Below are 19,812 nucleotides of genomic sequence, written 5' to 3' on the forward strand. Positions count from 1 at the left end.
ATGCCGAGATGAATGTCCTGTATTTGTCGATTCAAGCATTTCCATACTCCCTTTTTATACAACCTGGACCGTTCACAGCCATTGTGTCCCATCCGAAACAAGGCCGCTCGGTTACCGGATGAGTCTGAGAAGTTGAGTGAAAACGCATTGTGGCTGGACCCTCTCTCAGGGAGGCCTCACATTGTTTTGTCTTACGTCACACCATGAAAAAGATCCCAGAGGGGCATCAGCAGCTGCGACAAAACAAAGAGAGAGAAAAAAAAAAAACAACAAGTGGCTCCAGCGACATCTGGTGCTTTATTGTCTCCTGGCTCGCTCCCCCGGGACTTTGCTAATAGAATTCTGGGTGAATATCTCACTGAGGGAGTAGAAAAGTGTTATCTGAGGAAGGATAGATGCTCCGTCTCAGCATGCTTCACCTTGTCCTGTTCAACTGACAACACGGCGGAATCAAAGGGGAAAAAAAAACCAAAACACTTATGGGATTAATTACCCTACATTTCAATTAATTCACGTGAAACCTTTCCAAATTCAAAGATTCCTAAAATTTTGTAACTATTGGTGACTCAGCAGTAAGACTTGAAGGGTAGTTCACTCTGGATCGAAGATAATATATGCAGCAAAAAGTCATTGTATAAAACAGAGGTAGCTACTATAAAAAATACACTTTAGATGGCGTACTACTAAATAGTTCCACGACGAGGCCATGGTCAACTATTGACTGACGTCAACTAAAAACGCAGTGCTGCAGTCGCTCAGGAACGTCGACTTACTTGGTAGAGCGCATGAATACGCCGCAAATGCTGCATTCCAGAAAGTTGGGCAGTCGGAAATTTCCAACACGGAAAAGTGCATGGCTGGAAGAGGTTCGTGCTGGCAAAATCGGGACAAATTCACGAAAACACTCGACATTTCACCTGGAAAGTATTCACAGTGTATCCCCTTTTCCACATTTCCCCCCCAAGATCCACTAAACTACATATTGGTTCTAACTTTTCGAAGATATTTAGATTGTCCTCGGGTTTATGAAGGAGTTTCGTTCCTACAGCAATCATGTCATCTCAATCGCGGAAAACCCCTTTAGACCATAAATACAAAACTATCAAATGAAAAACCTAAGTATGCCAGTAGCTAAACGTGTGTTCTTGTTATGAGCGACCACATATTCTTATGTCCCTGAGCAAACTAGCTCATTGCGCCACGTTTCTCATCTCAAAACGTATGTCAGGACCATCGTAAACTGAGAAGCCCCTGTATCGTGCTATACCCTCTGATGATTTGTCAAATGTATACTATATGTCCAAACGTATTCGCTCACACGCCTTGACTTATTTATGAATTTGACGTCCCATTCTTCATCCACAGGGTTTTAATACGACAACTGTCTACCCTCTGCAGTTATAATATCTTAAACTCTTCTGGAAAGGCTTTTTACAAGGTTTAGCAGTGTGTTTATGGGAATTTATGACCTTTTTCATCCAAAAGTGTTCTATAGGGTTGAGATCAGGATTGAGCAGGCCAGTCAAGTTCATCCACATCAAACTCTCCCATCCATGTCCTTATGAACCTTGATTTGTGCACTGATGCACAGTCATGTTGGAACAGGAGAAGGGGCCATCTCCAAACTGTTCCCACAAATGGAAAATGTCCTAAATATTAGCCCCTGAGCTTCAGTGAAAGGAACTCTGAATGCTTCAGCAAACCTAGAGATTTTGCACAGCCAAGCTGTTTGGAGATTACGCCTCCCTTTTTCCACCATTGCTGTGCACTCGTGTACAAAGCAAGGTCCATAAAGACATGGATGAGAGAATTTGGTACGGATGAACTTGACTGTCCTGGACAGAGTCGTGTCCTCAACCTGATAGAACACCTTTGGGTTGATTTTGAGTGGATCTGTGTGCGACCTCACGAATATACTCCTGGAAGAATGGGCAAAGATGTCTATAAACTCACTCCTAAACCTTGTTGAAAGCCTCCCCACAAGAGTTGAAGCTGTTATAGCTGGAAAGGGTAGACCGACATCATATTAAACCATATTGCTTTAGAATGGGATAGCATATAAAATCATATGTGAGTCAAGGCAGGTGAGCGAATACTTTTGGCAATATAGTCCATTTCCAAAATGATTTCTGACCTGATGTCAGTTTTGTCATCAGGTCAGCTACGATTGTGAGAACTTTTTTTTTTTTTTTGGTTTACGTTTGACCGAAATGTTTGGACATTGGACCCTGTAAGCTCCGAGTGAGATTTTTCAGACTTCACTGTGGTCTTGAAGGAACCAAGAGATTTTTGAAATTTGTTTGACTGAAACCTTTTGATGTTGGACCCTGTAAGCTCCAAGTGAGATATTTACGACTTGCGTGCAGCAAGAGATTCACCCACTGACTTTGGGTGGTTGCACTGGTGGGCTTTCAATAACTTAGATTTTTTTTCTGGACTACCGTGACTTCAGATTAAAACATAATTGAAGTATCACGGTATCACACTTTTTCGTCAACAGTCGACGGTCAAATCCAACAATGCTTTTTGTTGTTTACATTTGACTGGAACACTTTGAGGTTGCACCCTGTGAACTCCGTGTTAAATATTTCCGGCTTCCCGGTTGTCTCCAATGCAGCAAGAGTTGTCCTGGTGGGCTTTCTATACCCTTGGTCCTTAGATGTTTGATCGGACTCCCATGGATTCGGATTAAAACGCACTTAAAAGTATCGTGGCATCAAATAAGGTAAGCAAATAAATTACAATCATGAAGTATCCCGATGCGATGGTCAGGTGAAGTGTTTGAGGTCCAGTCAGTAGTTGCGGATGCTGAAGAATCCCACGCTGGTGGGCGACTCCTTTACCGTGACGGTGACTAGGTTGGCAGTGACGTCCGTGACAAACACGTGTTCTATCAGACTGCGGGTGGGCTTCCAGTCTTGGTTATGGACCACCGCCACGCGCTCCTGGCCGGCATCTGACGAGTCCTGGTCAGAGTCAGAGCTACTCTCGTCCTCGCCCGTGCTCATCTTGCCGTCTTTGGAGGCCGCTCTTTCCAGGTGGTTCTCGGTTTTATGGGCCTCGCTTTTGTCCAGCTTCCCTCTGTAGGTCTGGATCTCTGTCAGGTCTTTGACTGGGGCAGATATTCGGGTGCCTCCCGGGGGAGCGGGACTCTGGGGGGGTTTGTACTCCTGGTTTTGGTTAGTTTTCAGCGCAGGTGGTGCTGCTTTTCTCAAAGCTGAACCAGGGCTGGGACCAGGCGATTTGTTGCCCTGAGTTACTTTGTTGTGAAGGTTGAGAGGTTGATTAGTCGCGACGTTCTTTGCTGCTTGGGCCGCCATGGCTTTAGCATTGGTTATTCTCTGTAGCACGTGAGCCTTTTGTATACTGGGGGAGTTTGTGGTCCGCTGGGGGGATCCTTGGACGTGTTTGGATGCATTCAAGTTCAAAGCCGCCACCCCTCTTGTTTTGCACGAATCCAGACTGGAGATGGACAGTTTCCCCTCAGCGATATTCCTGCCTGAGCTGAATTTCATCAGTTTAACGGGAGAAGGCGGGATTGATCTGCCCGATCCCACTGAGCTCAAGGAGTTTCTGGAAGTTCCTCCGTGGGCGGCGGAACTGCGGTTGGGACCACCTGCCGCATCCCTGCTCGAACCGCGATGAAAACCCATGAAGGCAAAGCTGGCCAGGTGAACCGGCTTCTTAATGGAACCGGGAAGCTCGGAATCCTTCGTGAGGGTTTTCCGAAGGCCTTGGCTCAGAGATTTGCGTCCTCGTTTTTTGGGGGGCTTTTTGGGGGGTTCCTGCTTGGCCACCACAATCTGCGCTTTCTTCTGGGGGACAGGGTGGGGGTGGAGGTCTCTCGTTCGGACTCTAGGGCTCGCCTGCTGCTCGACGTCGTCGTCTTCCGAGGAGGACGAGGAAGATGAGGAACATGAAGATGAGGAATCAGAGGACGTAGATGAGGATCCAGAGGAAGAGCTGTTGGACTTTGTGGTCTCTGGCACATTTTCCTGAGGGAGAGCAAAGTATTTCAAACGTATCCTAAAAACACAAAGAAAACTCGTCATCTATGTTGAACATACGGGAATTTTCCGCGGTCGCCCTCTCGGCCTTTTCCCACGTTTCCGGATCAGAAGCTCCTTCTCTTGTTCCCTGAGATACACGGAATTCAATTTATAACTATCCAGACATTCGACGGAACACAAACGTCGAAAGAAACTCACTTTTTGTTGAAGGCTGCCAGAAGTCTGGGATCAAGAATGTTCTCTTGGGGTTCCCAGCTGTTGTGTCTGGAATGAAAAAAAGACATAAGAAGATACAAATAAAGACTATCTCGTGTTCTATCCCAACAGCTGAATGTATGACACCACGGGAAACGTGTGTAATATCGTGGTCTTGTCTGGGTATAAAATAATGAGCTGTTGTGCTTAAAATTTTGTTTTGGGTATACGTAGGCACGTCGCTTAGCTGGGCCCCTACAGCTCACTTCACTTCCTTGGTACAGTATAATAGGCACCCGACTGGCCGCGTAGCCCGTGGGCCAGCTGTAACTGAGATACATGACGGGCATATGTTAATCGCCCGATTAAAATAAATAACTAAAACTACTGTACTGTTTATTGAAAGACACATTGATCATCACTTCGAATGCACCTCGCCGGTCTGAGCGTCGCTCCCCAATCGATCAGGCGAGAGGCGCCCATCGCGCCGGCTTTCGCCCATCGCGCCGGCTTTCGCCCATCGCACCGGCTTTCGCCCATCGCGCCGGCTTTCGCCCATCGCGCCGGCTTTCGCCCCTCGCGCCGGCTTTCGCCCCTCGCGCCGGCCTCCCGAGCATTACTAAAGCTTGGTAGTCCGATGGCCGGGGGCGCGTCGGGGCCAAGAACGGCTGTCGATGGATCGCCACTTCGCACAGCCCACTGGAACGTGGGGGAGAGTTCCCCGTCGCCTCTGACCTCAGATCAGACGAAACGATCCGCCGAATTAAAGCATTTTCACGAAGCGGAGAAAAAGAAACGAACGAGGATTCCCATGATTATTTTATTTACTGTTTCTATATTTCTATATCTGCATTGTTGTGAAGTGTGTTTCTAACTTTGCTTTAATTTTTCTGACTTAATCGAGATTTAGGTTAACATGACAAGAAAATTAAGATGTCATTGAATAACGTTTGTTTATAGTCCACTTCTTTTGTACGATCATACTTGTAACTATAATAAATGACATCGTAACAACGGTTATTAGTAACTCCACTGTTTGGACTGAGGACAACAAAAATCGACTATCTTAACAACACTGAAAAATGTTTTTGTTATGTATTTAAATTCACTGAATGTCAGATTTGCAACAAATTTGAATGTAAACTCCAAGCCGGCCGTTTAAGATTTAGAACATGACAATAATTAACGACAGCGTTTAGTAATAATGATTAGTTTTTTTGTTTTTTTTTGTAGTTTGCTAATACTTTAATGAACTTTGTATCTCGTTCACAATTGTTGTACGTAAAATCGTACGTGTAACAGCATTGTAAAACGTCGTTCAAACGTACAGCCCTTCACATTTGTTTATATAAGAATGAACTTTTTGTAACTAGCCCAATATTGGATTTTCAACAGCTTTCTATGTAAGGTCGTACTCGTAACTCCATTTAGATTGAGGAATACGTGACAACAAAATTTAACAAACGGAAAAACCTTTTTTGCTTGTAATTAACGAAAGTAGCACGACGTCAGCTTTACATCGTCTTTGTACGTGAAATCAAAGTCGCCCGCTGAGATTCACGGCAACAAAAAATGATTGACGGCGCTTAGCGATGAATAACATTTTTGTTTAATGCTGTAATGAACTACTAGCCCAGTATTTCATTCATATTTAACAGCATTGAAAACAAAATGTGTGAAAATATGTTACTTTTTCACATTTGCGATTGAATCATAGTAATTCGCTTTGCCCAAGTAGTCCGATGTCCGATTGACAACAAATCAATCTCATGTTCTCCCGCTGCCGTTGTTATTTTTGGTCAAGACAGGCCACTTTCACACCGCCTGCTAATGCCGGAATTTCCCACCTTTTCCCTCTGTCGCTATGTGTGAAAGGCTCCAAAATGCTGACTCGGGGGTTGGGTCGAAGTTGACTCGTGAGATTCCCGTTTCAATTTCAACACCCCCCTTTTCACGCATCGGTTCCTTTAGACACAAGACAGTGAGCCGAGAGAAACGTGTCTTAGAAGGCCCGCGTGAAAGGGGCTAAAAGGTGAAACCCCCAGTACATACTGAATGTGAAAGTAAATGGTCGGCAGTGTTAGCTTTTTGAAAAACAAACAAACGAAAAAAACCAAACAAACAAGGGATCCTTCTTTTAAAAAGATGAACCCACGCTGGGCTTATAATATTGACTTGTGTGAGCGGAGATGCCACAAAATGGATGTGGCACAAAAACAAGTTCAACATGTGGTAGAAGCCTGTTGAAGAAAAAGAAAAAGACCCTCGGACCAGCAGTCAGCCCACCCCCCACCCTTTACACACAAACGCACGCACGCACGCACGCACGCCCACACAAAGGACATGTGGGCCTAACAGAAGGCAGGCAATAGTGTGCACCCATAGAGAATATAATAGTCAAGCAAAAAAGGGAGAAAGGAATTAAAATGGCCAAAAAAAGACAAATTCAAATTAAAAAAAAAAGATGTATTTATTTATCTATTGTTTTAGAAATGTAAATAAAAATAGGAAAACAAATACTTTTGTCGACTTAAAGTGCAATAAAACGACGAAATGTGTCTTTCAACAAATTGACGATGAAACAAAAGTGCTGAGTTTACGAAAGCAAACTCAAGTTAGATTTCTCGGTGTGCGGTATTTAAGTGGACGAAAACAAGCAGCTTGATTCAAGACAAATTTCACGATTTAAACATGAATGGAAAAGGTTTAGTTTATGGAGAGAAAAAAAAATGCTTGACATTTTCCCCACAGTATTAACGGTCAATGCATAAAAATAAAAAGTGTAATAAAGTGTAATAAAACTGGTGGTATGAAAAATGTAAGGTGGAATGAAAGAAGTCGCTTGAGTAAAGGCAAACTTAATGATTAAAACATTAGCTTTTTAATTGATTTTAATTGACACTATTACAACTACGGTACAAGGGGAATATATATATATATATATATATATATATATATATATATTTTTTTTTTAAAGCTGGCCATTTTGTTCAAGTAGAACTTGTCAAGTTTGCCTTCAATCAAGCTACTTGTTTCATTCCACTTCCAATTATTTGCATACTATTAGAATAAACGTAGTGTCGCTTGTCTAACCCGACGACTGCAAATATGAAACAAAACGAAAACGACAAAAACGATAATAATAATAATATTAATAATAATAATAATACACGGGAAAAAAATTAACTAAATGTCAAAAGTAGCTTGATTAAAAGCAAACCTGCTGATTTAAAAACATGAACAAAATCCGCTTAGTTGATGAAAGAACAAAACGCACAAGTGTTACGATGACACGTATTAGTATTGGATTAAAATAATAATAATAATAATAATAATAATTGCTGAGTTATAAAGGTCCCCCCCCCCCCCCCCCCCCCCCCCCGGAGGTGTTCATTGTTTGGGGTCTTCCTGACTTACTTGGACGACCACCCTCTCCACTTGATCAGAAACTCCAACTTTCCCTGCGCACAAAGGAGCGGCAAAAAAAACAACAAAAAACAAAAAAAGATTCAGCGCACGAACACACACAAAAACCCGACTTGACTTGTTTTAGCCGGCGAACTTTTCTAACCTTTCGGAGTCTTTTGTTGAGGACGCATTCGGCGTCGAAAACCTGCTCGCCGACGGCGCTCAGCTCCTCCATGGTGGACCCACACGATAACAATAACAACACCCGAAACGCCAACGCCGCTAAACACAGGAAACTACTCTGCATTTCACAATAAAACACCACCGACGTGCGAAGCAACAAGGCCACACTTCACAATAATAATACACCGTCGAAACAGCACTGCGCTGCAAGATTGTTGGTTCAAGACACTTTTAGTGTCTGTGAGTTATGAATTCATAATAATTAAAACCCGAACTTTGTCTGGAAACCCTACTTTGAAGCCCAAACCCTGGCTTGGAACCCTACTTTGAATGTTTCAGGTTGATGCCCTAGACCTGCTTTGAAACTCTAATTTGGAATCTTAACTATGGTTTGAAACACAAACCCTGGTTTAAAACCGTAACCCAGGCCCGGAACCCTACTTTGAAACCGTACCCAAGGCTCGGAACTCTTAATATGAAAACCTAACACTGCCCTGAAACTCTATATGTTGAAACTCTAATCCGGCGTTGAAATCCTACTTTGAAAACCTAACCCTGGCTTGAAGCCCTATTTGGAAATCCCCAATCCTACTTTAAAATTCTAACGCTTGTTTGAAATATTATTATTTGTAATACTTTGCAAACCTAAACCTGGCTCTGAACTCTACTGCACTGTACTGCAAAGCTCAATCCTACCATATAAACCTTACCCTGGCTTGAAACCCGAACTCGGGCATGCACAACTTTGACACTAGCAAGTCGGTCTATCGGTGTTTCCGGTCGAGATGTTCCAACTAAACCATTCAGTGATCATTTACTTTGTACATCTCGACCGGAAACACCCCGTTGTATCGTTAGCTTGTTGCTCACAGATGAGTTCGAGAGGCGGTAAAACGAAACGCGAGAACGTACAAACTGTGCCTCGGCAGTCGCCGTCGTCGTCCATTCATATTCGGGGTATCAGGTGAAAGAGGAGCGACGAATCAAACAAAAACATTTTGCACATGTACATTCAATTTATTAACTCGCTCATTTGTTCATCACATATATACACTCACATATACAAAGCGAAACACTGAAGTATGTCATTTTAGCTCAAAATGAAATTTGCTGAGTGTCATTTGCAGCATTTGTGAAAGCTCCTGATCTGAAACACACACACACACACACACACACACACACACACACAATTCACTAATTGAAGCTAAATTGCATATTATAACAAAACAAACAAACAAACAAAACGAGCCACCGACTTGAGTGAACATTTTGATTTGCGGGTTACCTTCCTCGTCGTCTGTCAGTGAGCATTTTGTGAGTCACGACCATGACAAAAAGCGCCAGGAGAAATCCAGCTGTCGCAGCCAAGCCGGTCACGGCGTTCACAACCGGGTTTGCGCGCTTGCCTTCTGCGAAACGAAACAAGTCGGAAAGAAATTGACTGCCCAGTGCTTTTAATCGAAAAGCTTTGACACCGTTTTCCTATTGGCGCAACGATACAGGCAAAAAGAAGAAGAAAAAAATACGAACAAATGATTACACACGAGCATAACGTCGAAACCTTATCCGAACCCTGAAACGCTAACTTGAATCCATGCGGTTTGAAACCCTAATCCTTGTTTACTGCGTTAGCGTCTGACCGTCCTTCTCCGGGGCGTGGCTGACCAGCATGTCCCTCGTAGCGTTCAGGCGCCCGTCGTTGACCTCGGGTCGGATGCCCAGAATGTGGCACATGAGCGGGTAGATGTGGACCGTCTCGAAGGGGCCCACCTTCAGGTCCTTGCGGAACGCCGGCCCCGCCGCCCTGAAGAAGGCCTTCATGTCCATCTCGTGGTTGTCGAAGCCGTGCTCGCCCTTGTTGAACTGGACGGGGAAATACTGAAACGCAAGCGAATAGACAAACACAACATAAATACGAAACGAGACGAACGTACGACGGGACAAATAAACCAAAATACAAAATAAGGCGAATATACAACGTAGGTCAAATGCAACAAACGCTGACACTGCTTTTGTAGTACAGCAGAGAGAACTATTGGATCAACCAAAAACGCTCAGATTTTGAAACCACGCCACAGGCTTGAAACCCTACTTTGAAACAAGAATCCATAATGAAACCTTAATCCTCGTTTGGAAACCTTACCTCGACTCACAATTATGAAAGGCCTAACCCATGTTTGGAAATCCAAACTTGTCCTGAAACCCTCATTTGAAAGCCTAGCCTTTGATTGATTTGAAACCCTAACACCAACGTAAAACCTGCACTTGAGAGCCCAACTTAAAGCCCTACTTTAAAACTCCAACAGTGGCGAGACACCCTACTTGAAAACTCTAAACCTGCTTCGAAAACCTAACCCATTTGAAACCCTGTGACCGGCTTAAAACCCTACTTTGAAACTCTAGCCTAGCCTTGAAACCCTAAGCCAGCCTTAAAACCCTAATTTGAAACAATAACTCTTGTTTGATACCGTAACCCTCGTTTGGAAATGTAACCTCGGCTTGAGAGCCTCGTTTTAAACCATAACCCTTGATTGAAACCCTAACCCGGCCTTTTAAAACGTAACATATAAACCTGTGGCCCAAGTTTAAAATCCCAAACCTCGTTTGAAACCTTACATTTGGACCCCGAAACCTGCTTTGAAGTCTTAACTTGAACTGCCTTGAAACTCCGATTCCAAACCCTAATTTGAAGTACCGGTCCGAAGCCTTGCTAGCTTGACTCTGCCTCGACTTTAACGCTGACTTGAAACACTAATTTCAAACGAGGGCCCAACCGAGAGGGAATTTCTGAGGCTGATATTTGGCAGAATAAAATTCCGATTCGTTGAAAGGTATTTCATAAAATAACTTCTTTTTTGGTCCCTCAATCCTTACGGCAATAAAAAATGTGCATTCCAGGCACATTTTTATTGATTTGTTTTTTCAATCGTAATAATTTGTCCTTTTAAAATGAGCAACTTTACAACAGAGACCAAGTTTGAATGTGACCGTCCGTCTTCGACTTGTGTTGTAATGTGTTCCAAAAAAAAGAGAAAGAAATCTTGGCTAATTTTGGCCGATTAATTGGTTGGGCCCTATTTGAAACTCTAAACCTGGTCTTGAAACCTTAGCCTTCAAGACAGAGGCAACTGCAATCGTATCATACGCCGGCGTCGATCCGTTTCCTGAAGTGCGTTGAACGTCTTTTTAGTTGCAATTGTGTCAATTCGCAAAAGTGCGCCATTTTCTTTACGCACCCCATTGATGACGTATCCGGCGTCGGCCAGCAGAACGATGGGCAGGATGCGCTGGTTGTTGGCAAAGTGGAGATGCTCGGGCATCTCCTCCTTCTTGTAGACGTGAAGGTGTGGGTGCGCCCCCTTCAGGGCCCGGTATACCTTCTCCAGCTTACCCGGTTTGGGCAGCAGCATCCCCGAAGGCCCGAAGTCCACCAGGTGGAAGGACACGTCCCGGAAGGAGAACCCCGAGATCTCGGAAAGCGTGATTTCCTCCACCAATCCGTTCCGGTACACGGCGGTCATACCGTGGTCGGAGGTGATGATGACGTTCAAGACGTCGCTCAGTCCGTGGTTCTCGGCCGATCGTCGGATGTAGCCCACGGTCCGGTCCACCTGCCGAACCATGTCCCGACGTTGAGGGGAGTCCGGGCCGTAGCGGTGCCCCGTGCCGTCCGGCTCGCCGAAGTACAGCGACACGAAGTCCAGATCCTGGTCGCGGAACCAGCCCATCACCTTGTCGGCGTTCTGGCGCCACGCCGTCTCGTTCTTGTAGTTGTAGAGCAGCGGCTCGACCTCTCGCACCGTCGCCGTCTGGCCCTGGTAGCTGGACGCCGTGCCGGGGAAGTGAAGAGAACCCGACTTCAGGCCCTGCGAGGTTTGGGACCAAGTCACACACTGGATGTGCACCGCTGGCAAAAGTGCTCACACCCTGTACTCAAGTAGAAGTAGAGACACTTGTGGAAAGAAAGAGTGCCTCGAGATACAGATCTGATTTGTTCCATAACCGTGCTCGGAAGTCAAAACACTTCAAACATCTTTCCCTATCGAGACGAGTACGAATGCAATGAATGCGTTCCAGCCTCTCCAAAACGTATTCCTTCCTAAATAGCACTCTAGAATACTGCACTTGATAGAACCAGACAGTAATCCCACAATTGAAAGAAATGAAAGCGCTTTGCTTCACTTTGCGCCGCTCCTGGTGCGCGCATCTTGCCCACCTGCGGGCAGTGTAATCTCGTCCAACGGAGACACGTGGAGACAGTCGCTCCTCGGTCAGCCGCAGTCACATTAGTCTTTCTTTGCAGATGGATGAAGAAATGAAATCTCTGTCGCTTAAAGGATTCTAACACTGCAACACAGACGCTATTTGTTATCCCGTCTACGGCGTTTCCCATATATGCGTTAGCGTGAAGCAAGCAGACTTGAAGGCAAAGTTATCAAACGTTTTTTTCTCTCTCTTTGTTTTACTGCTCAGTGACTGTTTTCCCCCGATGTTTTTATGTCACTGACTTGCCCGGTCCCGCCAAAACAGTTTTCCGGATGAGACGGACCTGTTTCTGCGCCGTGATCCAGATGGGCAGCGTGCCGTTGTCCCACCACTCGTTGACAAACTGCGTTTGGTAGTACGGCTTCTTCTCCGTGCTGCTGGTGTTGAACCACATGTTGTGGATCACGCCGTGGTTCTCAATGTAGCGACCTGTCCGTGAGAAAAAAAACCCCAGACGGGCAGACAGACAGACAGAGTTTGTGTTACAACAGTGATTTCTTAAAGTGTGGCATGTGTACCACTAGTGGTACATGAAAGAATCAACAAATTCAACGTTCAAACTGTGCATAATGGTACTATAGTACAGTACATGAAGTACACTTCAGTTGTATTTAAGGTGAAATTTACTTTGTGCCCATGTTAAACTGCGACCTTAATATCATAATATTACCCTGGCTTGGAAAAGACTTTTTATCCCGCCAAAAGACATCTTTGTTTATTGTCAAGATTAAAATGTGTTTATTTATTTATAAAAAGTGGTAATCTTACAAAAATAAATAAAAATGCGTCTTTCTGCTCGTAAAGATTGCAGATTATTTTTCGCCAAAAAACACGACTTTTTATCCCGATAATTCTTGAATGATTCATTTTTTTTCTTCTTAACAAATAGATAATTCTTGTAGGAATAAGATGTGGTATCCTGATTTTTCTTAGAAAAATATGACTTTAGCCATGTAAAAAGTGGACTTTTTTTTATCCTGACAAATTATGTCTTTGTTCTTGAAAAAAAAAAATAAATAAACTAATTTCTTTCTCGTAAGATTACAACTTTTTATCCTGACAAAATGCATCTTTTTTCTTTTCTTATACAAATTATTTATGTATTTATTTATTATAAATAATTCTTGTTAGACTTTTTTTTTTTTTTATTTGTGTGGGGGCGATGACAACATTTTCAAAATATTCTGACAAAATACGTCATTTTTCTTGTCAAAAACAAATCTTTTTTTTCTCTCTGAAAAACACATGTTTGTTTGCATAATATTATAAAATTTTTTTCTCCCCCCCCAAAATATAAAAAAAAAGTCATTGTAAGGTTTAGTTTTTTTCTCAAGTAGGACACGTGTTCATTCCGGTAGCATTTAGGGGTACACGTGGAAGTTGTGCTTGAAAGGCGTTGGGATTATGAGGGGGCCCTCGGGGGGGAAAAAAAAAATCCCGGATTATCGGATTTCCATCGTAAAGGAAGTACAATTTACACGGCAGTTTTACCGGTGAGGAGCGTGAAGTGCGTGGGGCTGGTGATGGTAAGATAAGGCGGCGTCACGTAGTCGGCCTTGACGCCGTCGCGGGCCATGCGGTCCAGGTTCGGCGTGTCCACGTCGCGGTCGTAATCCCAGCGGAAACCATCGAAAGACACCAGCAGGACCTTGCGCCCGGGGTGGGCGGCGGGGGCCCCTGTGGTCCACGAGGCCCCCCACAGGAGGCACGCGGCGGCTGTCCACAGCATGGCCAAGTTTCGACACTCGAGAAAGTTTGCGGCGTTCACTGTCTGGCCGAGTTAGACAAAGTGTCTGACTGATGTTGAGTTGGTGGACAAAGTTTGTCTCTTTATCTTATCAGGACGCTTTATGGCAACTTCGCTGCTGAGGTTTTTGAACTCCTTTGAACCCTAACCCTAAAACAGCGGCAGCTGGTGCGGTTTTCTCCATGGGGACGCACGCTCTGTCTGTCAATCTGTCTACACACACACACACACACACACATTTGAACGTATTCAACGATTCTATTTGTCAATAGACCCCAAACAGGCCCTTACTCAACCTCAAAACACGTGAAAAAGTTGACATAGCGTCAATGACTTTGAATTCAAACCACCTCATGGAAGAAAGAAGAACTGATGGCACAGCCATTCTGTTTCAGGTGTGCTACTCGTTATCACCACAAGATGGCGCGCAATACCAATACATATGGATTGATTCTGGATACATTAACTGCTGGTGTGACAATCAAATTCCACCCATCCGTCCGTTTTCAACACCGCTGATCCTGGTTAGGGTCGCGGGGCGCTGGAGGCCGATCCCATTTTCCTCCCCGTTTGTCAGACTCCGCACGTAGCGCTATTCCTTTGTCAACCCGGTAAAGGTTAAATGGGCGCCGGTACGCGACGTCCCTCGTCGGCAATATCTCTTGCATTGGACGAGGACCCAATGTGCGCGTCAAACCTTTCACGGCAGTTTACCGATAAACGTCCGAGCGTCCGTAGACCAGCAATTACGAGACAGCAGCAATAAACGCATCCTTTTTTGCTCTTCATGAACGTTTTTTCTTACTGAAGGTGTAGCGACTCAGCTGATCGGTAAGACAAGCCACCACTGCTCGAAAACCTAACAATGGCCTTGAACCTTACTTTGAAAACATAACCATTGTTTGAAACACTAACCCAGGATTGAAAGCTTAGTTTGAACACCAATATCCCGGCACGAAACCCCACTTTAAAAGCCGAAACTTTGAGACTGAACCGCTAACCCCGCCGTGAAACGAAAACCTTCATTTGAAACCCTAACCCTGGCTCGAAACCTTACTTTGAAATGGATTTCGCTTTGAGTGGGCAAACGCGATGTAGCTCGCCACCCCGGCCGGCCGGCGGGGGATCTCGGGCGACGCCTAATCTCGGAATTCATTTGAACGAATCGAATGTGTGCGCTGGCCCCGGGGTTCTTGTTAAAAGATCATTTGGCAGCGGGCACGGGATAAAAAATGGGCAGCGAGGCCGAGACATGATCCGTCATCTCATTGCGATGTGACGTTATGAGCTCTCGAAAAAAGTGTCCTTTTATTGCGCGCGTCCTTGGCTCCGGTTCAAGGGAATTGCTTAATCTTTATGGAGATAAGGGCTAACATTCATCAGCTTTCATTTGCCTCATTCATATTCATGCCCGCGCTCATATTCACGCTCGCTTACTAACTCGACTCGTTGGACGCACTCAGCAAGATTTGGAGTTGGTTTTTTTTTCCAGGGTGGGACTGCTGACTCTCAAATCTCCGCCATAAGAACTTCAAGTGCTCAACTCGAGTGGCCGACGTCAACTTAATCTGACCTCACAGAAACCACCCGCCTGGAATTTCTTTTTGCCTCCAGCGCACCCTGCTGACTAAGTGCTAACACTGCAGATACCAAATACCCCGAACCTCAAAGAAAGTCACTCAGTAGTACCCATGTCTATTATAACAGGGCGCACAAAAACGGTCTCAAGGACCCGTGACATATATTGAACGAGAAGTCAGCCATTTTGTTTCAAAGTGGCCATTTCGGGCAAACTTGTCTGTCATGGTAGGACGCAGGAAAAAGTCCAAAGAGCCACACCATAAATGGAAGAGGAAGTCAGCCATTTTGGTTTGTGTTGGGAAATTCATTTTGTCGTGCCTCTGAGAAGTTGGGGAAAAAATGAGCCCGCGTCACCAGTTTCACTGATGGACATGAAATTCGGTGTGCTCTTCTATCGTGACCAGGCACATGAAAAGGTCCCAAGGACCCGTGCCCCAAACTCAGCAGGAAGTCATCCATTTTGGGTTGAAGGAGCCATTCTGTAACATTTGCACAACCGACATTGTCCCAGATGATCGCACTACTCGTCACTTTAAACCGCATCCACTCCTCGAAGTCTCGGCGCCCTTTGCACAATGGTCATTGCGCCGGACTATTGCAATATGAGTCGTTCGAACTGCTCTAAGTGCTCGAGGACTCTGCATCTTTTTGCACAATTGTTTTTTGTCAATGTCTTTATGTCTCCAAAGTGTTCTGCAAATTGACTGTCTGTTGTACTAGAGCGGCTCCAACGACCGGAGACAAATTCCTTGTGTGTTTTGGACATACTTGGCAAATAAAGATGATTCTGATTCTGATTCTGATTTTGAGCAAATTGCCCTCGTCGTGCCCTCTGGAAAGTTTCACTGATCGACTTGAAATTTAACGTACGCGTCCTTCATAACAGGATGCACGAAAAAGTCTCAAGGAAGCGTGCCAGAAATAGAACGGGAAAATGGCCATTTTTGTTCGAAATCAGACAGCTTGAGTACGTTCTGCTATTTGTAACTTTTGTTTTTGTTTTGATTTTGTCTTCCTAAGTCTTGTATATCTTCGAACTCCACTGACATAGACGGATGTCAGACGTCAATATTGTTCTGAAGAGCCACACGAGCGGCTAAAAAAAATGAATAGTTACAGTTCGGGACTCCCTGCACGAGAGCATTTTAATGAGTAAGGACTAACTATTAACATTTGTTCGTAGCCGAGCAGAGAGCTGTGGTTACGGTGCCGAGAAACCTGCTCTGCGCACGACTACCCTGGAATAATCTGCGTTGGCACGTGAGCGTGGAGGCGCAGCGGAGGTTGAGTGCGTGAGTAAGCGCCGCGAGCGCCGAAGAGGAGGCCCGCATCGGGCCGGGTTCCAGAGCGTGGGCCCTTCAGCCACGGAGTCGCCTCTTTGTCTCTTCGCTCCTCATCGCCACGGTGCTCGGCTAATTGATTTCTTTCATTTGCTTGAAGAGAAGCTGTTGTCAGCGTCACGAGCGGACGTTTTATTTTATTTATTTTTTTTTTTTCCCCCCAGACCACTTTTAATGAATCGGTGGGCCTTTAGGTGTGACATGAAATTCGTTTGGCTCCTCTGATCTTCTCTTCAGACAATTCATTGACATTTTTTTTTTTTTTTGCGCTCGCCACAAAGCTTCATAAGGCAGCTCGGCGCTGACATTTTGCTTCACGTGTCGTCTTTGGTTGTCTTTAAGAGTGTTTAAAGCGCAGACTAAGTGCACAGGCTGCTTCACTTGTGATAATAGCTCGCCTGTGGAGCTCCAGTCGGCTACACAATGACAAACAATAATGCTTTTTTAGCTTCTTGGCTTGGATTATTTGGTGTTTTATGGCCAGGAAATGGCCATTGACGAAAAACCACAGTCCGAGACTAGCCTCGGCCCCTGTGCTGTTGACTCTGTTGTTTTTGTTGCCAAATGTCAGGGTAGAACAACACTGAAGAAGAACGAGTCGATATTTGGGTCGTAAAACGTCAGTCTCAGGTAGGGCGGCAAGTCAGGTTAGTTTTTCAGGGTACTCCGGCTTCTGTTTAAGGTGTTTAGCGGAGGTGTTTATTCGAAAGGAGGCTTGCATTTGTCCGATTCCGTTTCCGATTTCATCACGTGTTGGGATAAGGGCATGAAACATCCAGATCTCAGAGTAAAGGGAAGTCTCGCAATGCTCTTAATTTTTACTGAGGGGACATCATAAGGGAGGTGTTTATTTCTTCAAGTTGATCATGTGTTGGGAAACATGGAGATTTTATCGCACAGAAAAGTCTCCACGGAAGGATAGCAGAGTAAAGGAGAGTCTCCAACTGCAACCAGCGAGAGAGAGGTGTCTATTGATGTGAGGTGTTTATTTGCTCAAGTGGATGACGCACACCGCAAATTGGAGGACTGGGAGGCAAATGAGACCCTCGCTGCCTGACCGGGATGTCTCCGCTCCCGTTTGCCTCTTGCAATGTGCTCCTTTTCTTTTCAACCCTCAATTATTTGCAGTGTGCATCATCCACTTGGAGAAATAAACGTCTCGCCTCCTTTTTTGTCCCTGAGGATTAAATAAGAACAGTCCAAGACGTACCTGTAATGTTCTATCCGTCTGTTTCATGGCTTTATCCTCACACATGATCAAAAACCTAAACGCCTCCACGAAACACCTTATTCCAAACTTTCTGTTGCTCTTTTTCTTTTTTGTGACGTGCATGTGATGTTGCGGACGCTTAGATGTTGCCTCGTATTAATAATAGCAGGGCATCGGGAACGTGGCCCTAATAATATCCCGCCGCCTCCTCATCACGCTGACTCACTCTCCTCCTCCTCTCTCTGCGGCCTTCCTCTCCTCTTCCATGTCAACATCATCCACCGCCTCCTGCTTTGTCCTATCTCCTCCCCCAACTTTCTTCCGCCTACTCCCAACTCCTCCTTGCCCCTTCGGAATCGCACCATATTGCCCAGCTTACTCCCGCCTCCTCTTAGCTTCCTGTGCCTCCACCGGCTTTCTTCTGCTGTCTTCTGCTCCTGCTATCACTTGCCTCCTACTGCCTCCCAACTCCTCTTCTTGCCTCCTCCTACTTTCTTCTCCAGCGTCCTCCCTCTTTCCTCCTTCCTCCATCTATCCCCTCCTACAGTTTCACCCCTCCTTTCGCCTCCTGCATCCAGGAGAGGAGGAAGGGGACGGACTAAATTATTAACTTTTACTGAGTATGAACGTGCATATAATCTTGTGAGAGTTGACAGGAGGATGGAGGTGGAAGATGACGATGAAGATAGGAGGGTTACTGCCTGCGGGGGGCGCTGGTGTTCAGCGGGACCGTTATCCCGAGCGCCTAAAAAAAAAGAGTGAGAGCGGAAGAAAACAATTCAAGTGGATCCCGAAGGAGGAAGAAGAATATTGTGATACGCCAGCTGGTCATGAAAGTTTCACGATGTTTGGCACTCGACAGGCCCCAAAAAATGTCATGTCAATTCGACACACCACAGAGAAGAGTGATATTAACAAGCCTGACACATTTGAATGAATTAAAAAAAAAATAATAATCGCTACGTATATAAAATCAGGCTTGAAAACTCGAATAATAAGGGCCGCCACTCAGGCGCTGTGGGCGTGTCCAATGGATGCGCCAAAAGGAATCAAACATGCTAAGGGGGTGATAGCTTATGCGATATAAAATCACATTAGGAGACTCAACTTCAAAACTGAATGGTTATTGGGGACTATAATCATAAAAAATAAGCACACAAGTCAACTTAGCCTCGTCGTCGGTGACATAATGTCACAGCATAACACGGCACCCGACGACAGTAGGGGGGGCCCAGGTCGTCGGACAGTCGGAGCTTAAATGACGTCACCGAGCCGTTCTGTAAACGAAGACGCGTTTTCGGGGTTTGCAGCCATCGTTAGCTTGCTCACTGCACGCTGGAGTGGTAAATGGGCCTTGTTATGGAAACTACGTGCAGCTAACTCACAACTGAGCAGCATAGCCAAACGAAACGATGTCACTTTGTGCTTGTATAGCGGGGGAGGGAACATTTGTGTTCAGCACTTCCATTTGTGTTCAGCACTTCAAGCATATTTAGTGCAGAATTTAGACGCAAAACACACGCTTAGTGCCACTTAAACATTCGGACAGATGAAGCGTTTCTTTGTAGTTTTTTTTTTCAATTTCCATGTGAAAGCAGTCGTCTGAAAAGTCCCCTCCCCTGAGTTCGCGTGCGGGATAATTGCGGTGAAATGAAAAGCGAGCCGGGACGCACGGCTTCCCTCTCCATGGAAACACCCTCGCCGCTTTTGTCGGGAAATTAAGCGGCGAGTGATAACGGGCCTTGAATGGGTAACAAATAATAACGAGGGGGCTGTGGGGGTCCGGTTGATATTTACCTCATTTGCGGCCATTACACTAAATAGACTGTGGAGGAGGCGCATTTGGGTTGGCGGACGGCGAGTGCGGGTGAA

General features: G+C 45.2%; 2 protein-coding genes across 2 annotated transcripts; both read right to left on the minus strand.

The window, feature by feature from the left end:
• Window positions 1–289: 289 nt before the first annotated feature.
• cbx2 (chromobox homolog 2 (Drosophila Pc class)) lies at window positions 290–7,848 on the minus strand. The gene is made up of 5 exons (XM_061700277.1): window positions 7,777–7,848; window positions 7,623–7,666; window positions 4,209–4,274; window positions 4,068–4,137; window positions 290–3,995 (listed from the first exon to the last, which is right to left on the minus strand). Exons 1-5 carry the CDS (start codon window positions 7,846–7,848, stop codon window positions 2,793–2,795), a joined length of 1,455 nt encoding a protein of 484 aa, XP_061556261.1. The 3' UTR covers window positions 290–2,792.
• Window positions 7,849–9,077: 1,229 nt separating this feature from the next.
• Window positions 9,078–13,791, minus strand: LOC133415054 (ectonucleotide pyrophosphatase/phosphodiesterase family member 7-like). Its single transcript, XM_061700859.1, has 5 exons — window positions 13,554–13,791; window positions 12,346–12,491; window positions 11,033–11,662; window positions 9,437–9,674; window positions 9,078–9,205 (listed from the first exon to the last, which is right to left on the minus strand). The coding sequence occupies exons 1-5, from the start codon at window positions 13,789–13,791 to the stop codon at window positions 9,078–9,080; spliced, it is 1,380 nt and encodes a 459-aa protein (XP_061556843.1).
• Between the last annotated feature and the right edge of the window lie 6,021 nt (window positions 13,792–19,812).

Source organism: Phycodurus eques, chromosome 16 (assembly GCF_024500275.1).
Source record: "Phycodurus eques isolate BA_2022a chromosome 16, UOR_Pequ_1.1, whole genome shotgun sequence".
NCBI lineage: Eukaryota > Metazoa > Chordata > Actinopteri > Syngnathiformes > Syngnathidae > Phycodurus > Phycodurus eques.